Source organism: Limanda limanda, chromosome 15, assembly GCF_963576545.1.
Source record: "Limanda limanda chromosome 15, fLimLim1.1, whole genome shotgun sequence".
Taxonomy (NCBI): domain Eukaryota; kingdom Metazoa; phylum Chordata; class Actinopteri; order Pleuronectiformes; family Pleuronectidae; genus Limanda; species Limanda limanda.
This window is the reverse complement of record NC_083650.1, coordinates 26,587,642-26,614,299: the sequence shown is the minus strand read 5'-3', so window position 1 is coordinate 26,614,299 and position 26,658 is coordinate 26,587,642. Positions and strand designations below refer to the sequence as shown.

Below are 26,658 nucleotides of genomic sequence, written 5' to 3'. Positions count from 1 at the left end.
AGGAGGAAGGTTCAGTAAGAACAGGAGGAGGAGGAGGAGGAGGAAGGTTCAGTAAGAAGAGGAGGAGGAGGAGGAAGGTTCAGTAAGAAGAGGAGGAGGAGGAGGAAGGTTCAGCAAGAAGAGGAGGAGGAGGAGGAGGAAGGTTCAGTGATAAGAAGAAGAAGAGGAGGAGGAGGAGGAGGAAGGTTCAGTGATAAGAAGAAGAAGAGGAGGAGGAGGAGGAAGGTTCAGTAAGAGGAGGAGGAAGATGAAGATGATGAAGGACAACAGTAAGTGGACACCCATGCTCTGACCTCAGGTGAAGCTGGTCATGTGACCCTTCACGTCCTCTGGGTTATTATAATATATATTACGCCCTTTCCTGACACAGTTTGTCCTGCTGGTGGCGCCATAACCACCGGTTCATCCTCTAACTCTTTTTATAAAAACAAGAAATACATGAGGATGAATATTAAATTATAATTAGAGCAGAAATCTTCATTTTATCACGTAAATGTCGTTTTGTTTTCACGCACGAGGAGATCCTTTCTGTTTCTTTTTATTTCCGGACACGTCGCTGTGACGTCATAAGACGGCGCCGTGCAGATGAAGTGTCGCTGGAGGAGATGAAGAGTTGACGAACATCTCACGGTTTGTGTTCGCTTCTTTAACCAACTGTGACGTCACTGACTAACCTGCTACCTGTTAGCATCTATCTGTATTGTGTGTGTTGGTGTCTAATGACGTCACGTTGCTGTTAGCATGTCTCTACAACGTCGTGGAGGTGATTCAGCTTTTTACTTCCTCCATTGGAGTTTGTTTCAGGTTAAGATCAGTGAATTATGTTTAAATGAAACAGACACACACACACACACACACACACACACACACACACACACACACACACACACACACACACACACACAGACACACACACAGACACACACACACACACACTGGTCTGGTTCAGTTCGCTTCAGGTGAAGTTAGAGCTGTAAGTAAGGGGCGGGGTCTGACTGCCTTGTTTGAATAGTTCCATGTCATGTGACCCACAAATCCAGTTTTACAACACTGATTCTTTGATGATGATGATGATGATGATGATGATGATGATGATGATGATGATGATGATGATGATGATGATGATGATGATGACGATGATGACGATGATGCTGACGTGTCCACAGCAGCCGACGCCTCAGACGAGACCTGAAGACGAGCGAGTGAACAACAGGCTCCTGTTGATGTGAGTGTGACGCCAGCTTCCACACGTCAACACAACATGTCCGACCCATCAGGTCTGGAGCTTTACTTTCACAGATGAAGAAACCGTAGACATGAATGTTTGATATCTCCTCCTCTTCATCCTGAGATGTTTGAGTTATGAAGTATGATGTTATGATGTTCGTGTTAGAAACCTCGTCCACTCGTCCACTCGCTCTCTGAGAAGCTTCCACACGTCGTCCTGCTGGTTCCTCACATGGACTCACACATGTTACACACATGTTACACACATGTTACCAGGAGAAGATCCAGAACCCGTCCAGAGATATTACAGTAAATATGTTTTTCCGGCTCCACAGAATGAGTCGTGATGAAGAGACCGAAGCTTGCCGGAGTTTCCCTCTTCGTCGGCTGCCTGCTCGTCTTCCTCATGTTCGACAAGCGTCACTTCAGCTTCTTGAAGCCTGACGTGGTCGGACCGCCGCCCCCCCGCCTGGCCCCCTCGGACCGGACCGGAGACGCCGCGGCGCCCTCTGATGCCGGACCCGGTCTGCGGTACGGGATCATGTTCGACGCCGGCAGCACGGGGACGAGAATCCACGTCTTCACGTTCCAGATGGAACACGGAGGTAGAGACGTGAACACGTGTTTCACATGATCGTAAATCTGATCCACGAGTAATAACAGCACGTTGAGTTCAAAGATAGAAGCCATCAGTGGTGAGACTGGTGAATGTTTGGATAGTTGATCGTTGTTTCAGTCATTTTATTAAACAAGAATCTTCAGGTTCTTCTTGTCACATGATGTGATAAGTTTGATATTTGTTTGTGATGCAGAAGCTCTGTCTCTGGCCCACGAGATGTTCCGAGCCATCGAGCCCGGCCTGTCGTCCTACGCCGACGAGCCAGAGCAGGTGTGTGTGTGATCTCCTCCAGGACCTTCAGCAACTCTCACATTGTTTTGTTTCCTGTGGTTGAAGAATAGTCGAGCACTAATGTCCCTGATGCTCTCCACATGCTCCTCGTGCACAGTGCACGTCAGGGATCACGGAGCTGCTGGACGTGGCCAAGTCCAGCGTCCCCCGAACGCTGTGGAACATCACGCCCGTGGTGCTGAAGGCCACAGCAGGGCTCCGCCTACTTCCTGGAGAGAAGGCCGACCACCTGCTGGCCAATGTGAGAGAGAGAGAGAGAGAGAGAGAGAGACGCACGCACGCACGCACACTCACTCACACACACTCACTCACACACTCACTCACTCACACACACTCACACTCTCACACACACTCACTCACACACACTCACTCACACACTCACTCACACACACTCACACTCTCACACACACTCACTCACTCACTCACTCACTCACTCACTCACACACTCACACACTCACACACACACACACACAAACACACACCCTATATAAATTGTGCTATTTATGGTATTTCTTTCCATGTATATTTGATTATTTCTAACTTGAATCAGTTCTGGATTTCCGTTGAGATGACATGTTATATAATAATAATAATAATGTGTTCTGATAGTGAAGCTGTTTCCAGTGATCCGTGACCAGCTGGTTCACTGGAACTGTTTGGTTTCTATAAAGGAATCAAACAGTGAACAGGGGAAGCTCACTGTGGGTCAAAGGTTTCATTTAAGTTTAACTTTAAAATGTTTACAGGCTCTAAAGATCCGAAAGCAATTTTATTCTATAAACTAAAATAATATAAAATAAATATACAAATATATATATATATATATAATTAAAACCTTAATTAAAGATAACTAATTGTTTAACAAGACAGACATTAATAATCGAAGACCTGATAAGCCGATCAGATCAATAGTCGACTGTCGTCCTCATATTCGGCTCCTCTGGTTCCTCCAGCTAATATCCTCACAGGTTCTAGCCTGTTCTTCCTCCTCCTCTTCATCATCATCGCCATCGACCTCAGAGCCAAAAAAGAAAAGTCTATTAAATCTTTTAAGTAACGGGTAAAAACAGGACGAGAGCATTCGTCCAAAATGTGATTTAATCTGAAGCTTTGCTCTTTTTTTTATCAGACTGAACCTGATCCAGACAAACAGAGCTGATTAAAATTCAAATCTAATATAAAATCTGATTATATCAGAATATACTAACAGGAAAATTTATAATGACGCTCATTTCACATGAATCTAGAATAAATAAAACTGAGGTAAAACTTTAAGAGAAAACGTTTGTTTTTAGAAATCACTCGTCTGACACGTTGAACCAGATCTGATCTTCTGTCTCCTCATTGATGGAGATGAAGGAGCAGATGAACTGAGGAGATCCTGGTGTCAGCTGATCCAGGACCTTGATCACAACCAGACTTCTGGACACACAACATGTCTCCTCACATCTTCACCATCAGGAACTCCTCAGTTCATCTGCTCCTTCACCTCCATCAGACGTGATGTAGAAACACTTTAAACATGAAGTTACAAACTGGTTCTTCTCATGTAGTGAATCCTGTTGTTGTGTTGTTGTGTTGCTGTGTTGATGTGTTCAGGTCCATCAGCACCTGTGTGTGTCCTGGGAGAGGATCCTCACATGGGACTGAGCTTTATTCACTGATCACTAAGTTTCTGTTTGACTCTCATTGAGTGAATAACAGGAAGTTGAGTTAAGAACAGGAAGTTGAGTTGAGAACAGGAAGTTGAGTTAAGAACAGGAAGTTGATCCTTGTTAACATCCGTGAGACAAACTGGGAAAATGAGACAAAACAAATAACAGCTGAGAACAGCTCACAGTGTTGATATATTTAATCACAAGCACAAAAAATGATTATAGACATTATTTTTCAGCTTTGTAATATTATGATTATTAACTAATTCCACAAACATCTCAGTGCAGTGACAGGTTTAACACTGTTTTGTGTGACACATTTTACAGTGTAGCCTTCATCCATCGCAACTTCGTCAAATTAATAAATAAGTAAACAAATTTCAACAGCATGTTCTCTTTGTGAACAGGTGAGGGCGCTGTTTCTCCAGTCTCCCTTCCTGTCCAGAGACGACAGCGTGTCCATCATGGACGGAACTGACGAAGGTAACGTGTCATTTTGTTATTCAACTCAATTCAATTTTATTTGTTTAACGGGGGGGTCTGCCTCGTCCAGTTGGGTGAGCAGGGAATACTGTTATGTTCAGTAAGGGGGGGGTGTCTGATGACCTCGTCAGACCCTGAGTGGGATCATGTGACACTCGGGATCTTCTGGGTTGAGTCATGAACTTTCTGCTCCTTGGTTCAAAACCTGTCAAACTGAAAACTCAGGTTTGTGATCACAGACCTTTAATAAAGATGGAAAACATGATAGCTCCCAAAGTCAAGCCAGATGTGTCTATCGCCCCCTGGTGTCTGGCTGCGGTATAGTTCATAAACCCTCCTCCATGGTAGCAGATGGGACATGGACCAAACCAAAAAATCAAAGTAGATTAAATAAATGTTTGTCATCGATGGTTTCTGTCATCTTAGGTCGTTCTTATCTTTCTGATGTTTCTTATCAGTATGGTTTGAATCAGTTATTTGATGATATCATAAAACAGGCTGACTCCTGATTGGTCGAGCTCGTGCATGGGCCTCGATACAAAGGCTCCGCCCCACGATCACTACTGCACTCTGACTGTCATCACCACAAGATGGCAGCGTTCGTACCGGATCAATTATAGATCGAGATATATCTCTATAGAGTCAGAACGTTGACTTGTTGAGGTATCGTCCTATCACACGCAGACGCAGCAGTATTTATATTTATATGCAGGTGAATCAGCTGCAGCAGATGTTTAATGTTTATTGTCTTTCCAAAGTTAAATCTTCATCAGTTTGTCTCTGCTCTCATCTCGTCTCTAATCCTCCATATTTGCGTTTTCGTTGGGGAAATCAAAGTCGCAGCTCTAAAGGTTTATGAAGAGAAATCATCATCATCCACGAGACAAACAACATCTGTAATCTAATAAACTTATCAAGAGATCAGGACATGTTCTGATCAAAGGGTCAGTCTACATCAGACTGTATACAGGCCTTCAGTGACTGTATATAAAGATGATCAGTGACTGTATATAAAGATGATCAGTGACTGTATATAAAGATGATCAGTGACTGTATATAGAGATGATTAGTGACTGTATATACAGATGATCAGTGACTGTATATAAAGAGAATCAGTGACTGTATATAAAGATGATCAGTGACTGTATATAAAGAGAATCAGTGACTATATATAAAGACGTCATGAACCATCTTTATTTAGGTTATGGTCGTGACCCCGTGGTGACCTCCTCTTCTTCTTCTGTTACCACAGTGCTCCAGTAATACCAGTGTTACAGGACATGTATAGAATATATAATGTGTATATATAATATATATATAGACTAGACAGGACTGACATGTCACTCACTGAATGGACATGAGCTCGGCATTCATATAATCCAATCCTTTTAAACTAGTTCATACAAGCAATTATGTCCATGTGGGATAATGTTCCACTTAATCTTGAAGAGGGAGGGAGGCCGATTAACCCCCCCCCCCCCCCCCCCCCTCCTTCCCTCTGAGTGGGATCAGCTCGTTACTCTGCTCCACCACAAATGTCTTTTTAATGATCACTGAATTAACTTCTTATCCCGCTCCACTCTTCTCCGTCCCTGAGCCACTAATGGACAGATTCCTCCTGCTCTTCAGAAGTCTGATGGATTCCATCGGCCTTATTACCGCTCAGATGTTTGCTGCTCCTGCGCTGGACGCGGAGCTTACCCTGCCAGCGTCCTGGATGGAGGCGACTTATTGTGCCTGCAGATCTGTTGAGTGGTCTCTGGGTGGGAGGTGCTAAGTGCCGGTGTTGAGCTGCCGACCTAAAGCCCGCTCGCTTGTTTGTTTTGTTTGAAAATTGCTTCTTAGTGTCTCCGCATCAGAGTTTTATGGTAAAGCTCCTATGATACAGTTTCTATCAGGCCCAGTAATCATGGACTTCTGCATGTGGCCGAGGTCAGAGGTCGCGGGTAAAAGGCTCTAATGCATGCAGCAGCAGCTGAGTGCAAACATTCTGCCCCAGACTCTAATGGCGTCTTTGACCTGGATCCCAGAGCGTCCTCCGGCTCAGAGCACGCTGCTCTCACGTCTTCACTTCAGACCACGGATGTTTACATGACTCTGGACGTCAGGAACGAGAATCTGACTCACGATCAACCTTCTGTTGAGAGAGGATTTATTAATAATATAATATAACTGCTAAGCAACGTTTGTGATTCCTCACAATCTCCAACATTTCTGGAAAAGAATCATGGGATTTAAAATGGTTAAAGAAAAACTCGGGTCAAACAAAAGACTGAATAAAGAACGACCACGTGAAAGATCTTAGATACAAACGTCTTATGGTGATGTCATAATCCCACTATACAGCCGTGGGATAAGGTCCCGCCCCTAAACTCACCTGACCAATCCGGTCAGTCTCAGCTTGTTTTTACATCATCAATAACTGATTCAAACCAAACTGATCAGAAACAACCTGAAATTTATTTAACGTCTAGTTTGTTTTTTTAATCTATAAAATTCATATTCATCTTCACTGTGAGAAACTTTATTCTGAAAAAAGCTTTGTGGTTCAGACTGAAGCATAAGACGTTAGCCTAACCCTGACCCTGACCCTGACCCTGACCCTGACCCTAACCCTAACCCTGACCCTGACCCTAACCCTAACCCTAACCCTGACCCTGACCCTAACCCTGACCCTGACCCATGTCAGCAGTAGACTGTAAATCCAGATGCAGGTGAAGAGATTGACCTTTGATCTCTTGTGTTCAGGGATCTCAGCCTGGATCACAGTCAACTTCCTCACAGGTGAGAACACACTGTGTGTGTGTTGTGTGTTGTGTGTTGGTGTTTGACGTGTGTGTGTGTGTGTGTGTGCAGTGATCACCTGTTATTGGACTATTCTCTCTCTCTCTATCTCTCTTCCTCTCTCTCTCTTCCTCTCTCTCTCTCCAGGCGGTCTTCATGGTGCTGGCTCGCCCACTGTGGGGATGTTGGATTTGGGGGGGGGGTCGACTCAGATCACCTTCAGTCCTCAGGACGAGGTGATGACTCTGACGATGACATCATTTGAGGATGTGATGATGTCACATGTGTGATGATGTCATGATGATGATGTTTCTCTCTGAGCAGAAAACCATCCAGACCTCACCAATCGATGACATCAGATCCTTCCAGATGTTCAACACTACACACACCGTCTACACTCACAGGTACACACACACACACACACTACACACACCGTCTACACTCACAGGTACTCACACCGTCTACACTCACAGGTACACACACACACACTACACACACCGTCTACACTCACAGGTACACACACACACTACACACACCGTCTACACTCACAGGTACACACACACACACACACCGTCTACATTCACAGGTACACACACACACACACACACACACACACACACAACGTCTACACTCACAGGTACACACACACACACCGTCTACATTCACAGGTACACACACACACACACACACCGTCTACACTCACAGGTACATACACACACACACACACACCGTCTACACTCACAGGTACACACACACACACAACGTCTACACTCACAGGTATACACACTACACACACACACACCGTCTACACTCACAGGTACACACTACACACACACACACCGTCTACACTCACAGGTACACACACACACACACTACACACACCGTCTACACTCACAGGTACACACACACACACACACACTACACTCACAGGTACACACACACACACACACCGTCTACACTCACAGGTATACACACTACACACACACACACACACACACTACACACACCGTCTACACTCACAGGTACACACACACACTACACACACCGTCTACACTCACAGGTACACACACACACACTACACACACCGTCTACACTCACAGGTATACACACTACACACACACACACACACTACACACACCGTCTACACCAGGGGTGTCCAAACTTTTTGTCCCGAGTACCACATACAGAAAAAAATACCAAGGACTGGGCCACTCGCGCCGCCACGCCCCCCCGCCCTGGAGTGGACTGTTGACAGTCGCGTCGCTCAGGGCGGGGGGGCGTGGTGTGGTGGCGTTCTGAGGGACAGCTAGCAAGTCCGCAAAGCAATTCACCGCCAGACCACTAGGTGGAGTAATGTTTTTTGTCGAAGACAACCTGAGACACCTTCTTTGTCGACCTTTTATTACTTTTTCTGGAGGACAAGTTTGTCCCTGATCTTCCTCCAGAGCTTCTTCACTCGTCGACCTGCAAACCGACGTCAGCCGAGATAAAACATGACATGTGATCTCCTTCCAGGAGCTGCAGGTCGTCTACGTGTCCTTGTATTTAGTCAGTGACGGGTTATACAAGTGGTCATACTTTCAGATCTCTTCTGCCAAGTGCTCTTCTATTTGGTCCATATCCGTTCTTCTAAATCTTCCTTGGTTTCTGCCGGTATTATGGGGCATGAAACCGGAAATATGACTCTGGAAAGAATGTAGTTAGCGGACCAATCACAGCCTTACGGGCTGCGTGAGGCTTGCGTAGCTTTGTCGTATAGTTATAAAAATTGCTGAACACACGCAAGCACGAAAGAAGGGGCTCTTGCGTGCCCCTTCTTGCGTGTCTCTGAAAACACAGACGCATGCACCGGCCTCTCCCCTGTCGAAGAAGCCACGCCCCATGAAGCAAAACAAAGTGCTTTAAGTAAGTGCTACTAAATTGAGTATAAATTATATTTTTAGACATTGATACGGGCCAATAAAAAATGGATGGCCGGCCGCAGTTGGCCCGCGGGCCGTAGTTTGGACACCCCTGGTCTACACTCACAGGTACACACACACACACACACACACACACACACACACACACACAGACACACACACACATCGTCTACACACACACACACACACACACACACACAGACACACACACACATCGTCTACACACACACACACACACACACACAGACACACACACACACACACACACACACAGACACACACACACATCGTCTACACACACACACACAGACACATACACACACACACAGACACACACACACATCGTCTACACACACACACACAAAGACACATACACACACATCGTCTACACACACACACACAGACACACACACACATCGTCTACACACACACACACACACACACAAAGACACATACACACACATCGTCTACACACACACACACAGACACATACACACACACACACACACCGTCTACACTCACAGGTACACACACACACACACACACACAGACACACACACACATCGTCTACACACACACACACACACACACAAAGACACATACACATACACACACATCGTCTACACACACACACACATACACACACACACACACACACCGTCTACACTCACAGGTACACACACACACACACACACACACAGCTCATTGTTACGTCATCAGGACATGTATTCAGCTTCCTGGTTGAATCAGAGGAAGTGAATGTGGTCTCGTCCAATCAGAGCGTCTCCAGCTGACCATGTGCTTCCTCCACAGTTATCTGGGTCTCGGGCTGATGTCGGCTCGTCTCGCCGTCTTAGGCGCCGTCGACCGCTCGTCCCGTACGTATACAATCCACATTTATACCCTTATTTTTTTTTCTTCTTCTTGTTTTTCAATTTGCTTTCATATCTGCCTTTTAGAGGCCTCTCCCCGCCCCCCCGGCAGATAAATAAGCCATTATCTAATCTTTTAATAACACAAGATTAATTCCTTGCCTGCCAGCTGTTGCTGTGATTTGGCTCCTGTAAGAAGAGCTCAGATCCACTCAGGGTTTCTGGCTTTGCACCATCACAACATCCAGAGGCTGGAGCAAACACATCGGTTCCACAAAACCTGAACAACCTGCAGGCAAACACAATCTGACGGGAGGAATAATCAATAATGAATAATGAATAATGAATAAACCTGATGATGTGTCAGGAGAAGAAGAAGAAGATACACTTTATTTATCCCACACACATGCATAGACACACTCATGCAATGGGGAAATTAGTCCTCTGCATTTATCCCATCTGGTGTGATGTTTGGACAGACACACAGAGCAGTGGGCAGCCAGGTACAGCGCCCGGGGAAGGTGGTGGAGACCAAACCCTGAGACCGAAGAGGTGGAGATAGGACGACATGACGAGTCCCTCAAGTGAAGCCAGAGGATCTGGATCCTTCCCTGGTTAACAAGTTAAATAAATGTTATCTCATAATTTGACTTCGAGGCTCCGCCCACATCATCGGGAGTGTGACCATGTCCTTTACGCCACCCTCAGCCCCCCCACCCTGTTGCTCCCCCCCGGTGGTGAAGTTAATGTGTTTCACCTGACGACTGAGATTCTGCAGCATCATGAGCTGAATTCACTCTGAAGACTTCTTCTTCTGTAGTTTTAATATGTATCTTTTGCTTCGTGTGTGTGCAGTAGGGGGCAGCACTGAGCTGGTCAGCCCCTGCCTTGCTCCGGAGTACTCTGGCAGCTGGGAGCACGCGGACGTGGTCTACACTGTGAAGGGACAGAAGGCAGGTGAGTGCACGCTGCGTTGTGATTGGCCGGCTGCTCAGTGACCCGTCATGGAGGAACCTGGTGTTGCGTTGCAGGAGAACCGGGCTACGAGGCGTGTCGCAGCAAGGTGGAGAAGGTTCTGTACCGGAAGGTGACCCGGCCGGCCGAGGTGGCCGACGTGGAGTTCTACGCCTTCTCGTACTACTACGACCGAGCCGTCGACCTCGGAGTGATCGGTGAGAACCACGAATCAACAATGATAACATGATAATATAATAATATATAATAACACCAACGTGAGATCAAAGGTCCTCAAGGATTCAGTCTGTAGTGTTAAGTGTCTGATTTCCTCATATTTCTGTGTCATGGTCGATTGGTTGTTAACAGTCGCTCCGTGTGCGTCAGCGCCCCCTGTGGCCGTCGCCAGTAACCAGCACCCAACAGAACGTTGTCATGACGATAGCCCGCTCTGTGTAGTCAACCTTCGCCTGAAGATTTAACCAATGAATGAGTCCTGTTAACACTCTGTGTGTGTGTGTGTGTGTGTGTGTGTGTGTGTGTGTGTGTGTGTGTGTGTGTGTGTGTGTGTGTGTGTGTGTGTGTGTGTGTGTGTGTGTGTGTGTGTGTGTGTGTGTGTGTGTGTGTGTGTGTGTGTGTGTGTGTGTGTGTGTGTGTGTGTGTGTGTGTGTGTGTGTGTGTGTGTGTGTGTGTGTGTGTGTATGGAACCATCAAAGTGTCGGACTACATGGATGCAGCTGAAAGAGGTGAGATAGCACCCCCTGGTGGTGGATCATCTGAACTGCAGCTTGATTCCAGTTTTCCATTGCTCTCATTTTACAGAAAGACACAAATAACAAATCAGAAGAAGGTTCAACAAACACTGACCCACTAGAACAAGAATGAAATCTATGGAAACTATATAAACACAATAGCAGGAACAACACACCTCATCCAAATGACTAATTATCACCTGAGACATCAGGTTATTCACATTTCATTATTTCAGTTTATTAATGATCTGATGTGTAATAATATCTTAAATCAATAATTTATAATCAAACACAAACATTAATTCAGATTTTTATCATAAATAATATCACATTTAAATTCAGTCCGTCCGAGTTCGGACCTGATTTGTTTTAGGATTATTTGAACCATTTCACTTTCCATATGTTTCATATTTTGATCAGATCTTCTCAGATCGTTTCTTTTCTGATGTTCAGTTTGTTCATTGTTGATTTGATCACATGTCAGTGTGCGGGGGGGCGTCGGTCCCGGGGGGGGGTCCGTTCCTGTGTCTGGACCTGGTCTACGTGTCCGTCCTCCTGCAGCAGCTCGGCTTCCCGCCTCACAAGCACCTGAAGGTGACCACACCCCCAGCCAATCAGGGCCCACGACTCATTTGAAGAGGTTTTAACTGTGATGATGACGAAGATGTCATCTTCGTCAAACTGACTGCGATGTCACTGATGATGTCACTGATGATGTCACGCCTGTGTTGCAGCTGGCGAGGACCATCAAGCAGGTGGAGACCAGCTGGGCTCTCGGAGCGACGTTCCACTACATCGAGTCCCTGAAGGGAAACTGACCTCTGACCTCCTTGACCTGTGGCTCTCAGCTGACAGTGGGCGGAGTCAGTGGTACCTGCTCGCCACCTGCAGCTGTCAGGCCTCACTACTGCACCTGGGTCACGTGACCGCTCTGACCGTCCAATCACACGCTGCTTCCTGTTCAGGTGGATCCAGCCTTGTTTTCTGACCTCGTGGAAACACTCCGACCCGGGATCCGGTTTCATGTTCTGGGTTTTAACGATTTATAGTGTTTGAATGTTTTTGTGCCAAAAGTAAAAATTATCAAGTAACTTCAGAAGAGAGAAACTTTTCTGAAGCTGAATGTTTGTTTTTAAAAGCTCTGGTGGGTGAATTCAACTTTATATCATGAAGTCTCGTCCTTCATAACTTCTGTCTTTAAATAAAGTTTATTTAATCAACTGTCTCTTTGTTTTAAAATAAAGAAAAATTTGTTCAAGAATCAACCTCAAAACGTCCCGAAGCAGCAGGAGGTGAAATAAAGTTACATTTTGTTCAGATGCTTGTTTATTCTGAACATGAATCTTAATCCTGATCCTTAATCCCATCATCTTCAGGTCAGAAAGATTTTAATTCTCATATTAAAATCTTAGTTTCCTTCCTCTGACTTCGTGTCAGATTACAGCTGAGATCAGTTCAGTTGTTTTAAAGTGAATTAGAACAAACTCAGATTTTCATGATCTAATATTTGATTTAAACAAATTTTAATAAATGTTTGAAATTCTAACTGATACAAGTCAAACTGGAAACTACAGAAACCAACTGCCTCACAGGTGTCTTATGGGTAATGGTGTTCATTCAGAATCAGTGTTTTCTTAACGTTGATCCGACGCAGCTTATTAAGTTCTGTTTCTCAGAATGTTTCATATTTATGTTCTTGTTTCAGACAAAACCACAAATAAAACCAGACAGCGACATATACAAGGAATATTTAATCGATAATTCAAGTCATAACAGGCTGAGAAGAGATTTTTAAAAACAAGATGTGGTCAGATGTTGAAAAGTAAAAACAAAAACAATCTAAGATGAGAGAAAAACAAAATAAATCACAGATCGTAAAGAATCGAGCTCCGTCTTGTTTCAGGCTACGATGATGAAATCTTAAAAAGATAAAAGCAGATGATTCCTCGCTGACGTGAAATCAACGTGACTCCAGGTCGGTGCACGAGGAATGATCAAAGGAATCCTGTGTTTGTTCAGTTCACAACTGATATGAGAGAAGAAGAAGAGAAGAAGAAGAAGAGAAGAAGCTTCAGGCCGACTCGTCCGTCGTCTTCTCACTGGGCCACGAACCAGCTGGTCCCAGGAAATCACTGTAAACCAGGACAGAGTGTGAGGCGCCGAACAACAACCACAAATCCTAGAGGATGTCATAGAAAGTAGGGCTGTTGTGTGGTGTTGTGTAGAGTGTTGTGTGGTGTTGTACCTCAGGATGTGTGGCAGCTCTGGGCTCCTGTAGATAAACTTGTGTTTATATTCCAGAGACGACGCAAACGGAACAAAGTGAACTTTGTGTCCTCTGAGACTTTTAGACTGAGACGCCATGTTGTACAGCTGCAGGAAGAAGAAGAAGAAGAAGAAGAGGAAGAAGAAGAAGAAGAAGAAGAAGAAGAAGAAGAAGAAGAAGAAGAAGAAGAAGAAGAAGAAGAAGAAGAAGAAGAAGAAGAAGAAGAAGAAGAAGAAGAAGAAGAAGAGTAGAACTGAACGATCTATAAATCATAAATTAATTGACTCTTCAATGTGATTATCAAATAGTATTTGCACCTTTTTGCCGAGATGGAAGGGAACCACGGCGTCGTCCTCGGCGTGGAGGATCAGCACGGGACAGGAAATGTGATTCACACTGCGGACACACACAGACACACACAATCAGCTGTAATAACACACACAGACACACACACAATCAGGCTGCAGTAACACACACAGACACACACACAATCAGGCTGCAGTAACACGGACAAACACACACAATCAGGCTGCAGTAACACGGACAAACACCGGGGGCGCTGCGACTACAAGCTGTGGAAGTTCCTCTGATGACCACCAGAGGCCGCTCTGAGAAGAGTCCAGGTTTTGTTAATTCTTACAAACTAAAACTTTGTGTTTTTATCTGGATGATGTGAACAGAAGCTTCAGGTCAAAGGTCAAGCGAAAGTTTTTCAGGTTCTGAACAAGTTCCAGTGAACTAAAGCTCAGAGGTCAAAGGTCACGTACTTTTCATCGCTGGCGAAGCGGATGTTATTCACTGTGATGGTGTCCAGGAAGAACCAATCGAATCCAGGCAGGTATCTGTACACCTGAGAAGCACACACGTCAAATACACACCTGTGTGTGTGTGTGTGTTGCGTGTGTTGTGTGTCTGTGTGTTACCATGGAGAACGGGTGGCTCTTGGCCTCCTCTCTGATGTTGGTGAACGGAGATTCTAGGACCAGAGCGTCTGGAGGATTTCCTGAAAATAACATGAAGAATTTTAATGCTGTGAATTAAAACTGCACAGGAAATACAGATATTTTTTTATTTACAAAGATACAGTTGTGTAGAATAAAAGCAGCGACAGTGAGTCCACAGAAGAATTCAAGTCTAGTTTGTGTAGCGTCCTCCTGTTCGCTAAGAAAACAGGAACACGTGAACACGGAGGAAAAAGAGGATCCACGAAAGTTTTCTTAAAGGTTCTGTGTCTGTGTGTGTGTGTGGTGTGGTGTGTGTGGTGTGGTGTGGTGTGGTGTGGTGTGGTGTGGTGTGGTGTGGTGTGGTGTGTGTGTGTGTGTGTGTGTCTGTGTGTGTGTGTGTTACCTCTGTCACACAGTCGTCTGACCAGGTTGGTGGCAACTCTGAAAAAATAAATATATATCAAATGATCAGATTTAATCAGAACTGTGGGATTGTGATTATATGTAATGTGTGTGTGTGAGTGTGTATGAGTGTGTGTGTGTGTTTGTGTGTATGTGTGTGAGTCTGTGTGTTACCCTGTCCCCAGAGAGTGACCCCAGATATAAAGCGATGTTTTATTGAGTCGTTGTTTCAGTCGGTCGTAGATGAAAAGAGCGTCTGACGTCATCCCGTCTTCTGATGGAGACCCGTCCGAGTCGCCCCAGCCTGCACACACACAGACACACAGACACACACACACACACACACACACACACACACACACACACACACACAGACACAGACACAGACACAGACACACACACACAGACACACACACACACACACACAGAGACACACACACACAGACAGACAGACACACACACAGACACACAGGACACTGTGGTCAGTATTGGTGTCGGCAGCTTCTTGTTGTGTTGTTGTGTTGTTGTGTTGTCGTGTTGTCGTGTTGTCGTGTTGTCGTGTCTCACCTCTGTAATCAAACGTGACCACATGGTAGCCCAATGAACTGAGGACCTAAAGGAAGACAGGACAGGAGCCTTAAATACAAACAACTGTTTTCAACAACAACTCATCGTGTTCCTGGTTAGAATAAACACAACCAGACACTTCAAAATAAAACACGACCACAGGAGTTTCAAAATAAAACACGACCACAGGAGTTTCAAAATAAAACACAACCACAGAAGTTTAAAAATAAAACACGACCACAGGAGTTTCAAAATAAAACACGACCACAGGAGTTTCAAAATAAAACACAACCACAGAAGTTTCAAAATAAAACACGACCACAGGAGTTTCAAAATAAAACACGACCACAGGAGTTTCAGATTCAGAAGCTGAAAAATTGTGGAGTAGTGTGAACGTCAGGTGTAACCATAGCAACAGTGCTGAGTTTTAAAACCACGACATGTCAGAGTGGGGGTGACATAGATTAACAGGATGTGATAACTGTGTGTGTGTGTCTGTGTGTGTCTCTGTGTCTGTGTGTGTCTCTGTGTGTGTGTGTGTGTGTGTGTGTGTGTGTGTGTGTGTGTGTGTGTGTGTGTGTGTGTGTGTGTGTGTGTGTGTGTGTGTGTGTGTGTGTGTGTGTGTGTGTGTGTGTGTGTGTGTCAGAGGAGAAGATGGGGGGAACCATCAAAGTGTCGGACTACATGGATGCAGCTGAAAGAGGTGAGATAGCACCCCCTGGTGGTGGATCATCTGAACTGCAGCTTGATTCCAGTTTTCCATTGCTCTCATTTTACAGAAAGACACAAATAACAAATCAGAAGAAGGTTCAACAAACACTGACCCACTAGAACAAGAATGAAATCTATGGAAACTATATAAACACAATAGCAGGAACAACACACCTCATCCAAATGACTAATTATCACCTGAGACATCAGGTTATTCACATTTCATTATTTCAGTTTATTAATGATCTGATGTGTAATAATATCTTAAATCAATAATTTATAATCAAACACAAACATTAATTCAGATTTTTATCATAAATAATATCACATTTAAATTCAGTCCGTCCGAGTTCGGACCTGATTTGTTTTAGGATTATTTGAACCATTTCACTTTCCATATGTTTCATATTTTGATCAGATCTTCTCAGATCGTTTCTTTTCTGATGTTCAGTTTGTTCATTGTTGATTTGATCACATGTCAGTGTGCGGGGGGGCGTCGGTCCCGGGGGGGGGTCCGTTCCTGTGTCTGGACCTGGTCTACGTGTCCGTCCTCCTGCAGCAGCTCGGCTTCCCGCCTCACAAGCACCTGAAGGTGACCACACCCCCAGCCAATCAGGGCCCACGACTCATTTGAAGAGGTTTTAACTGTGATGATGACGAAGATGTCATCTTCGTCAAACTGACTGCGATGTCACTGATGATGTCACTGATGATGTCACGCCTGTGTTGCAGCTGGCGAGGACCATCAAGCAGGTGGAGACCAGCTGGGCTCTCGGAGCGACGTTCCACTACATCGAGTCCCTGAAGGGAAACTGACCTCTGACCTCCTTGACCTGTGGCTCTCAGCTGACAGTGGGCGGAGTCAGTGGTACCTGCTCGCCACCTGCAGCTGTCAGGCCTCACTACTGCACCTGGGTCACGTGACCGCTCTGACCGTCCAATCACACGCTGCTTCCTGTTCAGGTGGATCCAGCCTTGTTTTCTGACCTCGTGGAAACACTCCGACCCGGGATCCGGTTTCATGTTCTGGGTTTTAACGATTTATAGTGTTTGAATGTTTTTGTGCCAAAAGTAAAAATTATCAAGTAACTTCAGAAGAGAGAAACTTTTCTGAAGCTGAATGTTTGTTTTTAAAAGCTCTGGTGGGTGAATTCAACTTTATATCATGAAGTCTCGTCCTTCATAACTTCTGTCTTTAAATAAAGTTTATTTAATCAACTGTCTCTTTGTTTTAAAATAAAGAAAAATTTGTTCAAGAATCAACCTCAAAACGTCCCGAAGCAGCAGGAGGTGAAATAAAGTTACATTTTGTTCAGATGCTTGTTTATTCTGAACATGAATCTTAATCCTGATCCTTAATCCCATCATCTTCAGGTCAGAAAGATTTTAATTCTCATATTAAAATCTTAGTTTCCTTCCTCTGACTTCGTGTCAGATTACAGCTGAGATCAGTTCAGTTGTTTTAAAGTGAATTAGAACAAACTCAGATTTTCATGATCTAATATTTGATTTAAACAAATTTTAATAAATGTTTGAAATTCTAACTGATACAAGTCAAACTGGAAACTACAGAAACCAACTGCCTCACAGGTGTCTTATGGGTAATGGTGTTCATTCAGAATCAGTGTTTTCTTAACGTTGATCCGACGCAGCTTATTAAGTTCTGTTTCTCAGAATGTTTCATATTTATGTTCTTGTTTCAGACAAAACCACAAATAAAACCAGACAGCGACATATACAAGGAATATTTAATCGATAATTCAAGTCATAACAGGCTGAGAAGAGATTTTTAAAAACAAGATGTGGTCAGATGTTGAAAAGTAAAAACAAAAACAATCTAAGATGAGAGAAAAACAAAATAAATCACAGATCGTAAAGAATCGAGCTCCGTCTTGTTTCAGGCTACGATGATGAAATCTTAAAAAGATAAAAGCAGATGATTCCTCGCTGACGTGAAATCAACGTGACTCCAGGTCGGTGCACGAGGAATGATCAAAGGAATCCTGTGTTTGTTCAGTTCACAACTGATATGAGAGAAGAAGAAGAGAAGAAGAAGAAGAGAAGAAGCTTCAGGCCGACTCGTCCGTCGTCTTCTCACTGGGCCACGAACCAGCTGGTCCCAGGAAATCACTGTAAACCAGGACAGAGTGTGAGGCGCCGAACAACAACCACAAATCCTAGAGGATGTCATAGAAAGTAGGGCTGTTGTGTGGTGTTGTGTAGAGTGTTGTGTGGTGTTGTACCTCAGGATGTGTGGCAGCTCTGGGCTCCTGTAGATAAACTTGTGTTTATATTCCAGAGACGACGCAAACGGAACAAAGTGAACTTTGTGTCCTCTGAGACTTTTAGACTGAGACGCCATGTTGTACAGCTGCAGGAAGAAGAAGAAGAAGAAGAAGAGGAAGAAGAAGAAGAAGAAGAAGAAGAAGAAGAAGAAGAAGAAGAAGAAGAAGAAGAAGAAGAAGAAGAAGAAGAAGAAGAAGAGTAGAACTGAACGATCTATAAATCATAAATTAATTGACTCTTCAATGTGATTATCAAATAGTATTTGCACCTTTTTGCCGAGATGGAAGGGAACCACGGCGTCGTCCTCGGCGTGGAGGATCAGCACGGGACAGGAAATGTGATTCACACTGCGGACACACACAGACACACACAATCAGCTGTAATAACACACACAGACACACACACAATCAGGCTGCAGTAACACACACAGACACACACACAATCAGGCTGCAGTAACACGGACAAACACACACAATCAGGCTGCAGTAACACGGACAAACACCGGGGGCGCTGCGACTACAAGCTGTGGAAGTTCCTCTGATGACCACCAGAGGCCGCTCTGAGAAGAGTCCAGGTTTTGTTAATTCTTACAAACTAAAACTTTGTGTTTTTATCTGGATGATGTGAACAGAAGCTTCAGGTCAAAGGTCAAGCGAAAGTTTTTCAGGTTCTGAACAAGTTCCAGTGAACTAAAGCTCAGAGGTCAAAGGTCACGTACTTTTCATCGCTGGCGAAGCGGATGTTATTCACTGTGATGGTGTCCAGGAAGAACCAATCGAATCCAGGCAGGTATCTGTACACCTGAGAAGCACACACGTCAAATACACACCTGTGTGTGTGTGTGTGTTGCGTGTGTTGTGTGTCTGTGTGTTACCATGGAGAACGGGTGGCTCTTGGCCTCCTCTCTGATGTTGGTGAACGGAGATTCTAGGACCAGAGCGTCTGGAGGATTTCCTGAAAATAACATGAAGAATTTTAATGCTGTGAATTAAAACTGCACAGGAAATACAGATATTTTTTTATTTACAAAGATACAGTTGTGTAGAATAAAAGCAGCGACAGTGAGTCCACAGAAGAATTCAAGTCTAGTTTGTGTAGCGTCCTCCTGTTCGCTAAGAAAACAGGAACACGTGAACACGGAGGAAAAAGAGGATCCACGAAAGTTTTCTTAAAGGTTCTGTGTCTGTGTGTGTGTGTGGTGTGGTGTGTGTGGTGTGGTGTGGTGTGGTGTGGTGTGGTGTGGTGTGTGTGTGTGTGTGTGTGTCTGTGTGTGTGTGTGTTACCTCTGTCACACAGTCGTCTGACCAGGTTGGTGGCAACTCTGAAAAAATAAATATATATCAAATGATCAGATTTAATCAGAACTGTGGGATTGTGATTATATGTAATGTGTGTGTGTGAGTGTGTATGAGTGTGTGTGTGTGTTTGTGTGTATGTGTGTGAGTCTGTGTGTTACCCTGTCCCCAGAGAGTGACCCCAGATATAAAGCGATGTTTTATTGAGTCGTTGTTTCAGTCGGTCGTAGATGAAAAGAGCGTCTGACGTCATCCCGTCTTCTGATGGAGACCCGTCCGAGTCGCCCCAGCCTGCACACACACAGACACACAGACACACACACACACACACACACACACACACACAGACACAGACACAGACACAGACACACACACACAGACACACACACACACACACACAGAGACACACACACACAGACAGACAGACACACACACAGACACACAGGACACTGTGGTCAGTATTGGTGTCGGCAGCTTCTTGTTGTGTTGTTGTGTTGTTGTGTTGTCGTGTTGTCGTGTTGTCGTGTTGTCGTGTCTCACCTCTGTAATCAAACGTGACCACATGGTAGCCCAATGAACTGAGGACCTAAAGGAAGACAGGACAGGAGCCTTAAATACAAACAACTGTTTTCAACAACAACTCATCGTGTTCCTGGTTAGAATAAACACAACCAGACACTTCAAAATAAAACACGACCACAGGAGTTTCAAAATAAAACACGACCACAGGAGTTTCAAAATAAAACACAACCACAGAAGTTTAAAAATAAAACACGACCACAGGAGTTTCAAAATAAAACACGACCACAGGAGTTTCAAAATAAAACACAACCACAGAAGTTTCAAAATAAAACACGACCACAGGAGTTTCAAAATAAAACACGACCACAGGAGTTTCAGATTCAGAAGCTGAAAAATTGTGGAGTAGTGTGAACGTCAGGTGTAACCATAGCAACAGTGCTGAGTTTTAAAACCACGACATGTCAGAGTGGGGGTGACATAGATTAACAGGATGTGATAACTGTGTGTGTGTGTGTGTGTCTGTGTGTGTGTACCTTGTACAGCTGGACTCTGTGGTCTCCTCCTCTACAGACAAATAACAGAAAGGTCAAAGGTCAACGTCTCCAGTCAGAAACAGGAAGAAGAAACATTTAACAGTAACACACAGGAAGGGACAACAAAATAAAAGCGTCAAGTAGTTAAGTTACCTTGTTCCTGAGTTGCCATGGAGATAGAGAATGACAGGGTGGGCGGAGCTAAACATGGAGTCGTACCAGTGGGCGTCTTTCCCCTGAGCGTCTCTCCACATGTGGGCGGGAACCGTGTGCCTGCAACACAAGAGAGAGAGAGACTCCATAAACCAGCCAATCACAGCCCACCTCGAGTCATCTCGCCTGTCTGTGTGTGTGTGTGTGTGTCTGTGTGTGTCTGTCTGTGTGTGTCTGTGTGTGTTACCAGACTCCGATCCTGTGTCCAGCCTCAGGCTCCAGGTAGAAGTTGTGTGTGTGGTTCAGCCCCTGGTCCAGAGGTCGTTTCAGGTCGATGAACAACGGCATTCTCACTGAGGGGGGAGGGGAGGGGGGGGGCAGAGGTCACATGACTGCTGACAACACTTCTGTTACACTCACTGTCATTCAACACCCACTTCCTGTTTGACATCGTGTTCAGTTTATCAAACATGACTCTGACTCTGTCACACGCACCGAAGTTGAGGAAGACGAGTTTGGCCTGGATGGACGGACACAGCTTGATGATGAAGGGGATGGAGATGTAGACAAGAAGAAGCCACAACATGATTCTCTGCATCTTCCCCAGAAGACTCAGCCTGAGGAAACACAACAGCAACACATCACTTCCTGTGTTCAGTGTCATCTGAGAGCTGCTCTGCTACCGGAGCCGGGAGCCGAGGACCTGAATGATTCAGACCTGAGAGTCGCTCTGGACGTTAGTGTAACTGTTATCATCTCAGCACTGAGGGTCCGAGCTCTGTACTGAGGGTCCGAGCTCTGTACTGAGGGTCCGAGCTCTGTACTGAGGGTCCGAGCACTGTAGTGAGGGTCCCAGCACTGTACTGAGGGTCCCAGCACTGTACTGAGGGTCCGAGCACTGTACTGAGGGTCCGAGCACTGTAGTGAGGGTCTGAGCACTGTACCGAGGGTCCGATCACTGTACCGAGGGTCCGATCACTGTAGTGAGGGTCTGAGCACTGTAGTGAGGGTCTGAGCACTGTACCGAGGGTCCGAGCACTGTACTGAGGGTCCAGGCACTGTAGTGAGGGTCCGAGCACTGTACTGAGGGTCCGATCACTGTACTGAGGGTCCGAGCACTGTACTGAGGGTCCGAGCCTCATTATTATTATATTATTATTAATATTGTTTTTTCAGGCAAATTAATTGACTTTCTGAGGCTTCAACTTGCTCAAATTTGCCCAAAAAATGTGCAGAAAATTAGAAAGTGGTAAAAATTTACAAATTCTGGAGGAATTTTCAATGGGTGTCGCAAAATGCCCCCCCCACCCCAGTGAGACCCCTGGAACATGTTCACATTGACCGATCTTCACAAAAAGTCGATACACATGTGTGTGTATCATCACCAGACAAACAAAAAGTCTGAGGTGCAATTGGAACAACGCAACAGGAAGCCTGCTATTTTGCATTTAGTGGCCATATTCCACATTTTTATTTTGAGGTACTTGTTATAATTAATATTATAATAAGTATTATGTTTAGAAAAGCAGTGGGTTAGAGTAGGTCTTCTGTGAAAGCATGAAAGTCCTGTGTGTGTGTGTGTGTGTGTGTGTGTGTGTGTGTGTGTGTGAGTCTGCCGTAATATCAGCTGAGTGTTGAAACCTCAAGGTCACACGGAGGTGAAGCTGTCGCAGAGAGGTGGGGGGTTGGTGTGTGTGTGTGTGTGTGTGTGTGTGTGTGTGTGTGTGTGTGTGTGTGTCTGTGTGTGTGTGTGTGTGTGTGTGTGGTGCAGGAAGCTGCAGTATTCAGGTAAAGATCATTTTCATCATCAATGATTCTTCTGATAATTAACAGATGAACTAATAAATCCATCAATTGAAGATTTTCTAACGTTGAATCCGTTCTAAATGAATCTGTTAAATAAAGATCTGCTTCTCTGCAGCAGCTGGAACTCGACTCAGCTTCTTTACAGACAACGTGTCCTCCTGTCCCTCAGGTTCAGGTTCGGGTTCGGGTTCGGGTTAAGGTTCAGGCTCAGGCTCAGGCTCAGGTTAAGGTTCTGGTTCAGGCTCAGATTCGGGTTCGGGTTCGGGTTCGGGTTCAGGCTCAGGTTCTGGTTCAGGCAGAATGAAACCGTAAAGTTTCTTCTCAGAGACGATGAATCTTTATCTTCAGACTCTAACATCAGCTGCTGATTCATCGTGTTGATCACTTGATGTATTTTGTTTTTTCAGCTGCAGTTCGTCTTCTGTTCGTGTGAAATGAAAATAGCTGACTCAGCAGTTTGAGCCTCAGACGAGACGGAGAGACGAGCGAGCACACGACCAGCGGGGGGGCGCGTGGATCCTGAGGAACAAACATCTACTTCCTGTTTCCACCGACACAGGAAACATGAGAACGAGTTTAGATCCACGTGTCACAATAAAAACACATGGAGCTGAAACTAATGTTTATATTAAAAATGTCTTAACAATTCCTCAAATTTGTTATCAACATATCTTACGACAAATTGATGTTTGATATTTTACACTTTGACCATGAACGTTTTAATAAAGAGTAAGTTTTGGAGTTCTGTACTTCTGTGAAGGTCACCTGAGGTCACTCCTCAGTTTGAGGAAGACGAGACGAGTCGAACCCGTGACCTGAGCCTGAGTGATGTCACTTCCTGTCAGTGCACATATCTGACACAGATCATGTGACTGAGCACAAAGTGCAAACGAGCCGAACTCGGACTTGCGTCACTTCCTGTCTCTTCACAAGAAGAAAACTTCACTTTATTTCAGTAACGTTAAATTTTAAAGGAACATTCTGCAGTTTCACTGTTGAAGCTGCTATTATATTTTTAATAAACTTGAAAAATCCAGAAGAGTTAAAACCAGGAGGTTCAATTTGGTGTTTGTTCTTCACATCAGTAACTTGAACCGGTTTTCATCACAAGACGAAGCTGCAGATATTAATTTAAAACATATGATTATCATCCGTTACATGTTTAACAAACTGGTAAACTTTGAGTTCCTGAGTGTTTGTAAAGTGACAGATTTTTTGTTGAAACAAACTGAATTCTTTCCAGTGTTTCTCAGTGTGTGAAAGATCCGCCTCCATCATGTCTCATGTGAGGGGAGGAGCCTCGGCGCCCGGGGACACGTGGAACTGCAGCTCCGCCCCCTTTCCACCGCGTGGAAATCAATAACAGACCTTTATCTATGACATCACATCAACACTCTGTTGTTTGGGTTTCCTGAAAAAAACTGTGCTTGCTTGATTCTTGTTGTTCTGAGTTTGTTCCTCGTGGTGATTGTGCGTCGCTTTGGATCAAAGCTTCAGCTCAAGGAAACGTAATGACTGTTGCTATGGTTACTGCTGGTTTGAACGCTGCTGGTCTCGTTTTAGTTTGAAAACTCTGGGTTTGTGTTTGAGTCTGAACGGACACGGACGTTCTCTTCCTGATTGGTTCTCATCAGTCACATGACTCGACTAGCAGCGGTGAACACAAAGCGTCGCTAACACTTCCTGTCAGTAAGTGTGTGTGAGTCTGAGTGTGTGTCTGAGTGTGTGTGAGTCTGAGTGTGTGTGAGTCTGAGTGTGTGTGTGTCTGAGTGCGTGTGTGTCTGAGTGTGTGTGAGTCTGAGTGTGTGTGAGTCTGAGTGTGTGTGAGTCTGAGTGTCTGAGTGCGTGTGTGTCTGAGTGCGTGTGTGTGTGTGTGTCTGAGTGTCTGTGTGCGTCTGAGTCTGAGTGTGTGTGTGTCTGAGTGCTTGTGTGTGCGTCTGAGCGTGTGTGTTTCTGAGTCTGAGCGTGTGTGTGTGTCTGAGCATGTGTGTGTCTGAGTGCTTGTGTGTGCGTGTGTGTGCGTCTGAGTGCGTGTGTGTTTCTGAGTGTGTGTGTGTGTCTGAGTGCTTGTGTGTGTGTGTGTGTGTGTGTGAGGTTGTGCGTCCCTGTCAGTCTCAATGAAACCTGTCGATCAGTCTGACGTCAGATGTAAAACTGCAGCTTCTCTATCACGTTGTTTTGATAATTTACTGAGATAATAATATTTAAAAAATAATAATAAATCTTAATTCATCATTTGTTTTAATTTGATTATTTTTTCATATTGTTTTATTATTTCTTACATTTTAAATGTTTCTTATTGTTCATTCTTAACATGATATAAAAAGATGAGCTATCCCGAATCATCTTTAATTTCTTTATTTAATCTAAGGTATCTTTCAATTACTTGTGGCATAAAGTACAAGATATCTTCAGTATTGTTTACTTATCATAATTATGAGTTATGACAAAATTATGAGTTCTGTATCCACAGACTCTAGATTTGTTTCATGATCCGCAGTAAACCTGAGGAACCAGTGAACGGTCTCTGCTCCCACTTCAGTCCTGAAGGGGATCTGAACCGGATCAGTGGTCACGTGTGAACGGTTCCGGTCTCACCTCCTGAACTGGTTTAGGGGTCACGTGTGAACCGGTCTCACCTCCTGAAGGGTTTACCCATGATGCCCGGCTCCTGCTCCGGGTCCTGGTCCTGCTCCGGGCCCTGCCGGCCGCCGGGACTCGGCTTCAGCTCCGGGTCGCTGTCCGGCGCAGAGCCGGTGGTGTCACGGTCCTTCTCCGCAGTCAGCGAGCGGCTCCGCTTCCTCATGCCTGCACAGAGAACCAGGGTGAACCAGGGAGAACCAGGGAGAACCACAGAGAACCAGGGAGAACCAGGGTGAACCAGGGAGAACCAGGCCTCGGTCCTGCGGCAGACGGAGCGCTGACAGCGGACTGAGGCCGGAGCAAGTCCCCGCTGATCCTCCAGCTGAGACCCGCAGAGAGCAGCTGATCCGCAGCCAATCACAGGCCAGGGACACGAGCACATGGTCTCACCGTGATGCCTCCACGGCCTCTGGGGAGCGTCGGAACAACCACAACCAAAACAAAACAGCTTTATAGAAAAGTTACAAAAAGAACACTCACGTACAGATCGTGAGATTAGTCACCAACAGAAATGTATTTAAGATGAATTCACCAACTATCTTGTTTAGTTACAGCCACAATTCTGCTAAACACCATGACTCTCTCACAGGGAAACACTGTCTGACACCTCAGTGTCCCTGATCACACACGTGTTACTGAATAACAACTTGTGTTCCAGCTGCAGAGACAACACCAACACGGAGCCGCTACAACTACACAACATCACGTCTCTTTATCATCATCTGTACGATCCGTCACTCTCGTTACTTTCAATCTTCACCTGAATGAGTTGATGATTCTCTACTCATAGAGTTAGAGTATTTCTACTGCAGTTCAGGTATTTTTACTTCCAGTAGACACTTGATACTTTGTTAGATTTGATTTGAATTCTAACACATCAGAGTCCATCTGTTCTAAACACCCAAATATCTGGTTTATTGCGATGGAACAAAGAAAATCAGCAATTCCTTTATTCTGAGACGATTTCTTTC

General features: G+C 44.9%; 2 protein-coding genes and 1 long non-coding RNA gene across 5 annotated transcripts; 2 read left to right on the top strand and 1 right to left on the bottom strand.

Annotated features, from left to right (window-relative positions):
* Positions 1 to 562: 562 nt before the first annotated feature.
* On the top strand, positions 563 to 17,668 carry entpd6 (ectonucleoside triphosphate diphosphohydrolase 6). 3 transcript variants are annotated; one of them, XM_061087462.1, is made up of 15 exons: positions 563 to 630; positions 1,167 to 1,225; positions 1,563 to 1,832; positions 2,040 to 2,116; positions 2,235 to 2,378; positions 4,200 to 4,275; positions 7,024 to 7,059; positions 7,207 to 7,295; positions 7,384 to 7,463; positions 9,795 to 9,859; positions 10,712 to 10,810; positions 10,885 to 11,025; positions 16,385 to 16,441; positions 16,932 to 17,041; positions 17,182 to 17,668. In XM_061087462.1, exons 3-15 carry the CDS (start codon positions 1,574 to 1,576, stop codon positions 17,263 to 17,265), a joined length of 1,317 nt encoding a protein of 438 aa, XP_060943445.1. In that variant the 5' UTR covers positions 563 to 630; positions 1,167 to 1,225; positions 1,563 to 1,573; the 3' UTR covers positions 17,266 to 17,668. The 3 variants fall into 3 exon arrangements, with proteins under 3 accessions (XP_060943445.1, XP_060943443.1, XP_060943444.1); XM_061087460.1 differs by having other exon boundaries at positions 10,709 to 10,810; XM_061087461.1 differs by having other exon boundaries at positions 566 to 630; positions 1,170 to 1,225; positions 10,709 to 10,810.
* On the top strand, positions 11,511 to 12,780 carry LOC133020760 (uncharacterized). The gene is made up of 3 exons (XR_009682939.1): positions 11,511 to 11,553; positions 12,044 to 12,153; positions 12,294 to 12,780. It is a non-coding gene; the product is annotated as an uncharacterized LOC133020760 (long non-coding RNA).
* Positions 17,669 to 18,179: 511 nt separating the features above from the next.
* Positions 18,180 to 26,069, bottom strand: abhd12 (abhydrolase domain containing 12, lysophospholipase). The gene is made up of 13 exons (XM_061086900.1): positions 25,684 to 26,069; positions 21,734 to 21,855; positions 21,486 to 21,591; positions 21,239 to 21,358; positions 21,086 to 21,116; positions 20,571 to 20,616; positions 20,192 to 20,321; positions 20,019 to 20,056; positions 19,610 to 19,689; positions 19,454 to 19,536; positions 19,004 to 19,082; positions 18,693 to 18,820; positions 18,180 to 18,579 (listed from the first exon to the last, which is right to left on the bottom strand). The coding sequence occupies exons 1-13, from the start codon at positions 26,067 to 26,069 to the stop codon at positions 18,519 to 18,521; spliced, it is 1,410 nt and encodes a 469-aa protein (XP_060942883.1). The 3' UTR covers positions 18,180 to 18,518.
* Between the last annotated feature and the right edge of the window lie 589 nt (positions 26,070 to 26,658).